General features: G+C 39.4%; 1 protein-coding gene across 1 annotated transcript in view; it reads left to right on the forward strand.

Annotated features, from left to right (window-relative positions):
• The first annotated feature begins 5,896 nt into the window (after nucleotides 1-5,896).
• LOC124552449 (putative GTP-binding protein 6) overlaps nucleotides 5,897-12,482 on the forward strand; it is a 38,490-nt gene continuing 31,904 nt past the window's right edge. The window contains exon 1 of the mRNA XM_047126727.1: nucleotides 5,897-6,646. Coding sequence (XP_046982683.1) covers nucleotides 5,921-6,646 — 726 coding nt within the window. The 5' untranslated portion in view covers nucleotides 5,897-5,920. The remainder of the gene's footprint in view (nucleotides 6,647-12,482) is intronic.

Raw genomic sequence — 12,482 nt, forward strand, 5'->3', positions numbered from 1 at the left:
TTTCCAATTGGATGACGCCAAGGCTTCCTCCTCGAAGTACTCCATGTACAAATTCGAGACAATCAGTGACAGTGGGCTGCCCATTGCGACTCCATCCGTTTGCTCATAGTATTTCCCATTAAACAGAAAATACGTTGAGGTCAAGACATGCCTAAAGAGTTCGGTGGTCTTCTCGTCAAATTTCTGACCAATAAGCTCGACTGACTCTCGTAGAGGCACCCTGGTGAATAGTGAAACCACGTCAAAGCTCACTAGGATATCAGTGTCTTGCAGTCTGAAGTTGTCAAGACGTTTCACGAGATCCACGGAATTATGGATATAGTGAGGGTATTTACCTACATAGGGGCTAAGTAATTCAGCCAGATATTTTGCCAGCAAGTAAGCAGGTGAGTGCTCTTGCATTCCTGAAGAGATGTCGTACTGAGCAGCTTGTGCCGAACTTTGCTAAGGTCACGCATCACATCGATTCTGCAGCAGCCAAGAGAATTAAGAGATGGGCCAGCCTTGCCTTGGTACGCGAGAGGGTGCACTTTACTCGCTGCATCCTTGAATACAACTCCCAGGAACTATTTAAACTTCATCTTAAACGGGCCAATCAATTTAATTCGTGGACCTGGGACTGGGTGGATGGTGTGACCTGGACGACAGCCGATTCTGCACATAAAAAGGCTACTGGACGTCAGATCTCAAAATTCTCACTTCTCTCAGATAAACCATCACTGGAGGCAGCATGCAAGACGATCATCAATCTCACTGACATGGAGCTGTCTCATGAGGCGGTTTCGGTTCTGCAAAAGGGACTCAACTTTGCTCCCACCCCTAGGTTCACGCCGGTCGCGGACATCGTCAGTGCAGTGGAACAGGTTGCAGCGCGATTACCGCCTGAAGCAGCAGAAGAAGTGCGTCGGGAAACCTTCCGGGCTCTGACCAGAACTAAACCTATGAAGACTAACATTACCAGTAGAGAGAGGGCAGCCATTCAGGACCTAAGAGAGTGCTCTGAGATTGTTATCTTACCTGCTGACAAAGGCAATGCCACTGTTGTTTTTTGCCGTAAGGACTACATTGAGAAGATGCAGCACCTGCTAGATAACGACTCCTGTAGGAAGATCAACGCTGACCCCACGAAGAAGGTGGAGAACAAGACCAGGACTCTGCTCAAGGATGCGGAACTACCAGAGGGGGACGCCAAGAAATTATCACCTCAAGGACCTGTACCACCAAGACTCTGTGGACTGCCTAAGGTCCACAAAGAGGGGGTACCTATGCACCCGATTGTCAGCAACATTAGGGCACCTACTTATTTGCTTGCAACATATCTGGCTGAATTACTTAGCCCCTATGTAGGTAAATGCTCTCACCATATCCATAATTCCATGGATTTTGTCCCAGAGTTACATATATGGACTATACATAAAAAAATTGTTATTGTCATACTTAGATTAAGGAATCTACAGTTTGTGACACAGTATTCATATCTTACATTCAAATATTTACAGTTTGTGACACAGTCTAAGAACTGAGATTACGTATATTTTTAGATAGATGGTCTTCCATCATATGAGTGTACTAAATCTAGAAACTCATCTATTGAATATACAGGATTGTTTAGGAGCCATAATTTTAATTTCGTTTTTAGTTTTGTAATGGGCAATTTGGAGATATTTTGATGGAAGCAATTCAATAGTTTTATGCCTGCATAGTGAGGGCTTTTCTCATAAAGTGTTGTTCTATGGGAGATGATGTGGGGTCTCTCTCTACCTCTAGTGTTGTGATTGTGTATTTCTTTATTAAGTGTTTTGTTACTGTTTACTGCCATAATGATTATCTTCAGCACATACAGGTTATGAACAGTTAGTATTTTAAATTCTTTACACAAATTTCTGCAGGACTCCCTGGCACATTTCTTTTCCATAATTCTAAGTGCCTTCTGTTGTAAGATAAGTACACTTTTCATATTACCTTTACTGCTGGATCCCCATACCTCTATCCCATGGCTTAGATGGGATTCAAGTAGTGCAACATATATTTGCCTTAGAGTGGTGATGTTACAAAAAGGTGTCAGTTTTCTTAGGACATATATGTAGTACATAGCTTTTTGCAAATATCATTCACATGATCAGACCAATTTAACTCCGCATCAAGTGTCAGGCCAAGAAATTTGGTCGAGTATTGTTTTTTAATGTATTCATCACCCATTAAGATTTGGTTTTCATGAGTTTTTTGCCTCCCAAGATCAAATTCAATATAGACAGATTTATTTGTGTTTAATTTTAGTGTGTTTTCATTAAAATATTGCAGAATTAAGCCTGCTGCAGTATTGGATTCCACTTCGAGCTGCGAATAGCTTGGATTGCAGCATATTAATGTGGTATCATCTGCATATAAGATAGTTGTTGCATGGTTTGTTATGGACTGAATATCATTAACATAAATAACAAAAAGAAGTGGTCCTAATATTGACCCCTGTGGAATACCAAAATTTATGTCAGTGGTGTTTGATTTGTATGCTCCCTCTGTAGTGCTAATAGACACAAACTGCTTCCTATTTGTCAAGTAAGACCTCATCAGATTATGGGCTGTGCCTCGAATGCCATAGTTCCACAGTTTGTCCAGCAATACGGTCGTATCAACACAGTCAAATGCTTTTTGTAAGTCCAGAAAGATGACACATACATGTTCTTTATTATCTATTGCTTGAGTGACACCTTCGATTAAGTTGGATGCTGCTGTAATGGTGGACGACCCCTTGACAAACCCATACTGCCCCTTAGAAATCACTTTTTTGCATACCAGTAAGTTCCAGATTCTTATGTATATTACTTTCTCAAAGATTTTGGATATTATTGGAAGAACAGAAATGGGTCGACAGTTTTCTACTAGATTCCTGTTTCCTTTTTTAAAAATAGGCACAACTCGGGCAATTTTCAACTCATCTGGAAATAGACCATCTTCCATATGAGAGTTGATAACTGTTGATAAAGGTGATGCAATTTTATGTATACATTTCTTAAGAGTGTCCAGACTAAGACCATCATATCTTGCTGCATGGGAATTCTTTAAGCTACTCACTATGTTAATTATTTCTTCTTTACTTGTTGGCATCAAAAATATACTTCCTGACACTCGCGTTCCTCTGAATTTGTATTTATGATTTTTAAGCTGATTGTTTATGCTGGAGCCAACAGAAGCAAAGTAATTGTTAAATAGATCTGCTATCTTATTCTGATCAGTTTCTATTGTGCCGTTTATCAGCAAGTTATTTTCAGTTGTATGTTTCCCAGATTTACCTATTTCTCTATTTTTAGCGACCATGATGTTTTGGAGATTTATTTGAGTTCTGAATGACACTTTCAAAATGTTTCTGTTTTTCCGAAATTAGGAGGTCTACATAGTATTTCTGATACGTTTTGAACTCTTCTTTTAATTTTTTATTGCTCAAGTCATTTAACATAGCATACTCATACCATCTTAGTTTTTCTCTAGCCCCAGTGACTGAACTCGATATCCAGTTTCGGGTTACAGCATGTGACTGAATTCTCTTTTTTATTAATGGGCAGGCTTGGTTAAGAATGTAGGATAGTTCACCTGAGAATTTGCCATAACTATTGAGTGTCGTTATATTATTTAAATGAGTTATATTTTGGTCTGTATTCATCCTAATATATCTATAGCAACTGTGTATGTGCACACTTAGTTCTACTGCATGGTGGTCTGACAAAGCACTTATAATAACACAAGATGTAAGATCGTAAAGACGAATACCAGTGATTATGTTATCTATTGCAGACTGGCATGTTTCAGTCTCCCTGGTTGCAGTGTTTATCAAGTATCATTATATTCAAGCAGAGTATTCTTGAATAGTCTAGTGTGTAACTTATCTGCTAGTACATTTATATTGAAATCTCCTATAATTACTATCTTGTTCAGGTGTGATATAAAAACATTCTCTATCATGTCACAAAACTTTGTTAAGAAAACTTCGAAGTTTCCACCTGGCAGTATATATAAACATATAACATAAATTCCATCATTTGGTATCTTTATATGTGCTGCACATAATTCAATTGTTCCTTCTAATGAATATTTACTTACATTTACAGAATTAAAATCAAATGTGCTTTTTACATACATTGACACACCCCCACCTCTGATAGTAGATCTGCAGAACTTATTAGCCAGTACCATGTTCAGAGGTTTAAAAAGTTCTAATTTGGCATCAGATAGCCAAGTATTGGAGCAAGTCACAACAAAGATTTTCCATCAATGTTTGGGCCGGCATTTTTGGCGACTGTCTGGTAGGGCCTCACGTTCTTCGACCAAGGCTCAACAGCCAAAGTTATCGTAAATTTGCAGAGAAAGTTCGACGTGATTGGTTAGCAGATGTGCCTTTAGGTGTGCGACAGAACACGTATTACACTCCATGCACGATGGCGCACCTCGTTTCAGTGTTAATGTCCGTTGGCTTCTAAATAACAGATTCTGTGACAGATTAGATTAGATTAGATTATTTTTTCTGTGAAGTTAATATTCTTGTCAAATTGCTAACATTTCCCCAAAAGACAATACCGTATCTCACTATTGCCTCAAAGCAATATATGGTACACTGCCTTTTTCATGTCTGTGGCAGTGACACTGGCCAAGATTGACATAGCAAATGCCAGGATGTTCCGTTCATATTTTAAATAGTCTATATGGGCGGAGATGGACCAACTGCCTGGCCTCCACGCTCTTCGGACCTAAACCCACTGGATTTTATTTGTGGGGGCATTTGAAAGTTCTTGTGGATGGAACCTCAGTACAAGATGCACATTGTCTCCGTACCCGTATTATGGAAGGCAGTGAAGTGTGAAACCATACGCAGTACTCCAGGGATACGTCAGCGCATTCTAGATTCAGTACGATGTCGGGTCGATGCATGCTTCAATGCCCACGGAGAGCAATTGAACATCTCCTGTGAGAAAAAGTTGTACGTTGTATGCTGGTGCGCTCTGTTCGTGTGTGTTTCCCATTATTATTGAGTTGGAGGAAATGAGTTGTAACATGGAAACAAAGCATTTCCACACCCATTTTCATATTACACATTTCTTCGACAATGTGTAAGGAATGTATCGTGCAATTTATGCCGCACATTTTTGTTACAACGTGTGTAGTGTTATTCATCAAAATTAAAAGGGAAATTTTTTGTAAATATGGTTACTCGTTTGGCCTAGCGACACACAATTAGAATTGGGAAAAACAGTACGGGATCTGTTTTTACCCGTCTGTTTTGACGCAGTGCGGAAGTCGCTGGTTTGTAAATTACCCTCTGTTTTGCAAGGCGTCGGTGTTAGATCTCTGACGTTGTTACCAACGTTGGCAAAGTGACGATGCATTTATAGTTATGTTTAAAGGTTCATTTTCATTCTCATTGACTTTTTCAAGTGACTTAAGGAGAGTTAAATTGTAGTGGCTTAATTAATTTGATCTTGGAGCTGCGTGTAAGTTTATATATTTATCAGTCAAAATATCAGCGTTGCACTGTTGGCGGCTATGGTTCAGTATGTCAACTTGTATCTGTGAGTTACTTGTGGAGTGTGTACCATCATAATGAACGATATCAAGAAATTGAAAGAGCAGCAGAAGGAAAAACATCCGGGTTTCTCGTCCTATATGGACTGTATGTCACGAGCGCTGCTAACAGGGCTGGCTGGATTTGCATTGACATTCTCGGCTTCGTATATCGGCCAGACGCTTCTACAGAAACGTTTGCCCTATAGCAGAAACGCTGTCATACTTGTATCCAGCGTACTGGCTACCGGCGTCTCCTATAAAGTCACGAGTGATAGGACCAAAGCTTGCCAGGCGGCCTGGATGGCCGCCGAAGATAAACACACGTATCTGAAAGCTGCAGAACTGTAAATCGTTTCTGAAACATTGGATGAAGATCAAAAGAAAAATGGCAGTGTCTTGGGTGCAGCGAACACTGGGTGCAGCCTCAGGTTGTGGTAGTCGCCTTCTTGTCGATAATTTCAGCTTAAGGTTGCTCACTAGAAACGTTTATCACTCGAATAGTGCCTTATGTTATTTTAACAAACATAATGAAGCTTTACGGTGTGTGGATGATAAATGTAGTAAGGCCTTTTGCGTATCGAGGTTTGCGATTTTCGGAGGTGTCGCATTACCGTCGTGTAATAGATTTGCTGGGATGCATTTTTCTTCAAAGAATAGATTGGGTGACAGACTCACATTCGATTCAGATTTCGAGGATGATGCCAGGGAAGAAGAATATCAGGAATTATATAATAGGTTTATGCGCACAGCAGAAATGGGGCACCAGCTACTTGTTATTCAACCATATATTAAATGGGGTCCATCGAAGAAATTAATTACGACTCCAGAACTGCAGTTGGAAGAGGCTGTAGCACTGGTCAGAACCCTACGCAGATGGACAGTTGTGGACACAGAGATTATTTCGTTGAAAAATTTCGATAAGAAAACCTTTTTTGGAAAAGGCAATTTGGAGAGGCTGCAACAACGAATTCGGAAGGATAAGAAGGTAACAGGTGTCTTCATCAGTACAAACATATTGAAAGGCATTCAGCACAAAGAACTTGAAGACCACTTCGGCGTTCCAGTTTTTGATAGGTACACAGTTGTTATCCAGGTTAGTATGAGAATGCACTTGGGCATATATTACCAATCAGATTTCAAGAAACAGGGTCTGAAAGTATCTTTACATCATTGCTGTGTTTTGAACAGCGTTACATGGATATTTCCTAACTGAACATTAAATAACTCTTTAGTCTCAATGCTTTCCCTGTGGTGTCTTGAAATTTTAAAATTCTGTTACATGTGTAATGATGTTAGGCAGAACCTTCTAATGCCATTAACCAGTTACTCCATTATGAGAGAGAGATTTGAAAGTGATGGATTTATCCAATCTGTCAATAACTAGGCCTCTACTATACAGTTACATATGTAGGAACTTTATCTGTATCACTTTATATTGTTTTTAAGAAACCATTTTTGCTTATCCTGTACAATTTAACAAAAAGGAGTTACGAAGTTTTCATTGCCTACCATAAATATATGAGACATTGTCAAATCTGTAATGCCAAACGATTTTATTGTACAGCGTGTGTTGCAGAAACACTATACAACCTAAAGTCAGTTATATGATGTAAACAATTTAAGAATTTGCAAACAATATATTTGTCCTGACGGGGGAAAGTACTGTAGCTTGGCATTGATGTAAAATTCTTTTCTGAAGTAGCCTCAAAAAGTTTATTTTATTTTATTTTGATGTTGGTACTTTTCTATGTTGAGCATGTTTTGCTGTGTATGACGTCTGTGGTTTCATTACAGGAATTTGAGTGTATGTATTATTTTTCTTCATTTTTTTTGTTTCATCGTGCTTTGGGGTACTTTAGATCAATCAATTTTTAAATGTTACATGCCTTTCTATGAGCGCAGTATATTATTTCATTCATCCTGATCTTGCTTTTCTTTCTTCTTTGGAGATTTGGACTGTTGTTTGGTTTTAATTTTGACTGGGAACCCTCTTTCTTGTTTTTAATTGTTTTAAATCGTATATTTTCTGTGATTTGGAGTTAAGTGCTTCTCTTTTTCCTTAAACTGATTTGTTGGTTTTTTCATGTGGAAATAGCTTTTATTGTTAACCTGTTTGAGTTCATTCTGATGATGTGTCTTTAAAAAAAGAATTTTTTTTTTCATCATTAGGTCTGAGAGTTTTTCTGTAGGCCTTCATTTTTTAAGTGAATTAGTTTGTTGTTGTGGATTTTTCTTGGTATCTTATTTTCTTTGATCTCTGGCCTTTCAATTCTACCAATTGGGCCATGGTTGGTGATGGAGAATGTTTTGGCTGCATACAGGGCCTCTGGTTTTGTTCAAAATTAATGTACTGGCATCCTGGACTTTCATTTATCAGTACTTGTAGTGAGTAGTGATTTACTGATTTCGTAACATACGGGTCCTAGTCACTTTATTTTGGTACAGAAGAAATGAGAAAAATCTTGTCAGGTTATTGTCCACCAAAATTAGAGTGGACTTTAGGCCTAAAGTTGGTTTTCCTTGCTTCTGTTACAGTTTGTGATAATATTGAAACATACCAGGAAAGGACTTAAAGGATGTGAAAGAAGTCAACATTATGTATTACTATGTAGATGCAGTTGTGCACTTCTTTTGCAGGCTAATACTGCCTAGCTGTCAAGATTTAGGTTCTCCTTGGTTCTCTAAATCGCGTAATGCAAATATGAGGGTGATTCCTTTCCAAAGGACAATAGCAATTTGTGTCCCTAATCTGCGTTGGTGATCCATCTCTTATGACCATTACTAAGGCAACAACCAATTTCATTTCCAGCCCTGAGCTTGCTCTCCATCCCTGTTGTTGTTGTGGTCTTCAGTTCTGAGACTGGTTTGATGCAGCTCTCCATGCTACTCTATCCTGTGCAAGCTTCTTCATCTCCCATTACCTACTGCAACCTACATCCTTCTGAATCTGCTTGGTGTATTCATCTCTTGGTCTCCCTCTACGATTTTTACGCTCCACGCTGCCCTCCAATACTAAATTGGTGATCCCTTGATGCCTCAGAACATGTCCTACCAATCGATCCCTTCTTCCAGTCAAGTTGTGCCACAGACTTCTATTCTCCCCAATCGTATTCAATACCTCCTCATTAGTTATGTGATCTACCCATCTAATCTTCAGCATTCTTCTGTAGCACCACATTTCGAAAGCTTCTATTCTCTTCTTGTCCAAACTATTTATTGTCCATGTTTCACTTCCATACATGGCTACACTCCATACGTCCAAACTATTTATTGTCCATGTTTCACTTCCATACATGGCTACACTCCATACAAATACTTTCAGAAATAACTTCCTGACACTTAAATTGATACTCGATGTTAACAAATTTATCTTTTTCAGAAACGCTTTCCTTGCCATTGCCAGTCTACATTTTATATCCTCTCTACTTTGACCATCATCAGTTATTTTGCTCCCCAAATACCAAAACTCCTTTACTACTTTAAGTGTCTCAGTTCCTAATCTAATACCCTCAGCATCTCCCGACTTAATTCGACTACATTCCATTATCCTCGTTTTGCTTCTGATGACGTTCATCTTATATCCTCCTTTCAAGACGCTATCCATTCCGTTCAACTGCTCTTCCAAGTCCTTTGCTGTCTCTGACAGAATTACAATGTCATCGGCGAACCTCAAGGTTTTTGTTTCTTCTCTATGGATTTTAATACCTACTCCGAATTTTAATTTTGTTTCCTTCACTGCTTGCTCAATATACGGATTGAATAACATCGGGGAGAGGCTACAACCCTGTCTCACTCCCTTGCCAACCACTGGTTCCCTTTCATGCCCCTCAACTCTTATAACTGCCGTTTGGTTTCCGTACAAATTGTAAATAGCCTTTCGTTCCCTGTATTTTACCCCTGCCACCTTCAGAATCTGAAAGAGATTATTCCAGTCAGCATTGTCAAAAGCTTTCTCTATGTCTACAAATGCTAGAAACGTAGGTTTGCCTTTCCTTAATCTAGCTTCCAAGATAAGTTGTAGGGTCAGTATTGCCTCACGTGTTCCAATATTTCTACGGAATCCAAACTGATCTTCACCGAAGTCGGCTTCTACTAGTTTTTCCATTCGTCTGTAAAGAATTCGTGTTAGTATTTTGCAGCTGTGACTTATTAAACTGATAGTTCGGTAATTTTCACATCTGTCGACACCTGCTTTCTTTGGGATTGGAATTATTATATTCTTCTTGAAGTCTGAGGGTATTTCGCCTGTCTCATACATCTTGCTCACCAGATGGTCGAGTGTTGTTAGGACTCGCTCTCCCAAGGCTTTCAGTAGTTCTAATGGGATGTTATCTACTCCCGGGGCCTTGTTTCGGCTCAGGTCTTTCAGTGCTCTGTCAAACTCTTCACGCAGTATCATATCTCCCATTTCATCTTCATCCTCTTCCATTTCCATAATATTGTCCTCAAATACATCACCCTTGTATAGACCCTCTATATACTCCTTCAACTTTACTGCTTTCCTTTCTTTGCTTAGAACTGGGTTTCCAGCTGAGCTCTTGATATTCATACAAGTGGTTCTCTTTTCTCCAAAGGTCTCTTTAATTTTCCTGTAGGCAGTATCTACCTTACCCCTAGTGAGATAAGACTCTACATCCTTACATTTGTCCTCTAGCCATCCCTGCTTAGCCATTTTGCACTTCCTGTCAATCTCATTTTTGAGACGTCTGTATTCCTTTTTGCCTGCTTCATTTGCTGCATTTTTATATTTTCTCCTTTCATCAATTAAATTCAATATTTCTTCTGTTACCTAAGGATTTCTACTAACCCTCATCTTTTTACCTTCTTGATCCTCTGCTGCCTTCACTACTTCATCCCTCAAAGCTACCCATTATTCTTCTGCTGTATTTCTTTCTCGCATTCCTGTCAATTGTTGCCTTATGCTCTCCCTGAAACTCTGTACAACCTCTGGTTTAGCCAGGTTATCCAGGTCCCATCTCCTTAAATTCCCACCTTTTTGCAGTTTCTTCAGTTTTAATCTACAGTTCATAACCAATAGATTGTGGTCAGAGTCCACATCTGCCCCTGGAAATGTCTTACAATTTAAAACCTGATTCCTAAATCTCTGTCTTACCATTATATAATCTATCTGAAACCTGTCAGTATCTCAGGGATTCTTCCATGTATACAACCTTCTTTTATGATTCTTGAACCAAGTGTTGGCTATGATTAAGTTGTGCTCTGTGCAAAATTCTACCAGGCGGCTTCCTCTTTCATTTCTTACCCCCAATCCATATTCACCTACTACATTTCCTTCTCTCCCTTTTCCTACTGCCGAATTCCAGTCACCCGTGACTATTAAATTTTCGTCTCCCTTCACTATCTGAATAATTTCTTTTATTTCATCATACATTTCTTCAATTTCTTTGTCATCTGCAGAGCTAGTTGGCATATAAACTTGTACTACTGTAGTAGGTGTGGGCTTCGTGTCTATCTTGGCCACAATAATGCATTCACTATGGTGTTTGTAGTAGCTTACCCGCATTCCTATTTTTTTATTCATTATTAAACCTACTCCTGCATTACCCCTATTTGACTTTGTATTTATAACCCTGTATTCGCCTGACCAAAAGTCTTGTTCCTCCTGCCAACGAACTTCACTAATTCCCACTATATCTAACTTTAACCTATCCATTTCCCTTTTTAAATTTTCCAACCTACCTGCCCGATTAAGGGATCTGACATTCCACGCTCCAATCCGTAGATTGCCAGTTTTCTTTCTCCTGATAACGACATCCTCTTGAGTAGTCCCCCGCCCGGAGATCCGAATGGGGGACTATTTTACCTCCGGAATATTTTACCCAAGAGGATGCCATCATCATTTTTTCGCAGTATCAGCACAGCAAGGCCGTTTTGGTTAGTGTTACAAGGCCAGATCAGTCAATCATCCAGACTGTTGCCCCTGCAACTACTGAAAAGGCTGCTGCCCCTCTTCATGAACCACACGTTTGTCTGGCCTCTCAACAGATACCCCTCCGTTGTGGTTGCACCTAAGGTACGGCTATCTGTATCGCTGAGGCACGCAAGCCTCCCCACCAATGGCAGGGTCCATAGTTCCATCCCTAATGACCTCATTGTCGACGAGACATTAATCTCTAATATGGGTTTTTCATGGTGAATAAATCTGCTTCAGTGTTACTTTCTTTTATTGTTAGCCCTATATGAGTCCTATCTCAGTTAATGCCATTCACATATTAATATGGTTTTAGCATTATTAATATGGGATGACATTTGGGAGAAAATGTGGGGCTGCAGCAATGTTGTTAGCTTTGGTTTCTTTGGATGTCCCTCATGACCTCAGCCTTAGTTCTGGCAGTGGCCACTCTGAGGTGTGTACTGAGGTGTCTTACTGCGTGGCAGTCTGTTCCCCAGTCATGCTGGATGTACACAATGTTTTGCAGGCTGGGCAATCATATGGTTAGCCAATTTTGAGATCCACAAATTGGCATTCAATGGCATTTATGCCTTCATTTTACTGTCTTCAGCCTATGCCACATGTCTGGTCATCCACAGTTGGTTCCTAAGTTACATTAGGCTGGCAGTCAGTATTTATTTGCTGATATATACAGTTTGTTTTTAGGCCCAATTTACCTGATGTGGTACTGGTTGACTCAGAGAACTTTTTCACGCTTTACCCACCTGGGATCTCACATGCTATTTTATAAATTTCCTAGATTTTTTATATGACTGGTACAATTTTCCGCACACGATAAAGATATGACATGATATTCACATTTGTATTTATCCTCTTAATGTGAATTAATTATCTATGGTATTCCTCTTAGTTTCCCTTATTTTTTTCAGTACCTGAACATGGTATTTCCATCTTGATATCCGGGTCATGTGAATGATTTTACTCAAATAAAGGAATTGTCAGCTACAACTGGAGC

The sequence above is a fragment of the Schistocerca americana genome, chromosome 10 (assembly GCF_021461395.2).
Source record: "Schistocerca americana isolate TAMUIC-IGC-003095 chromosome 10, iqSchAmer2.1, whole genome shotgun sequence".
Lineage (NCBI taxonomy): Eukaryota > Metazoa > Arthropoda > Insecta > Orthoptera > Acrididae > Schistocerca > Schistocerca americana.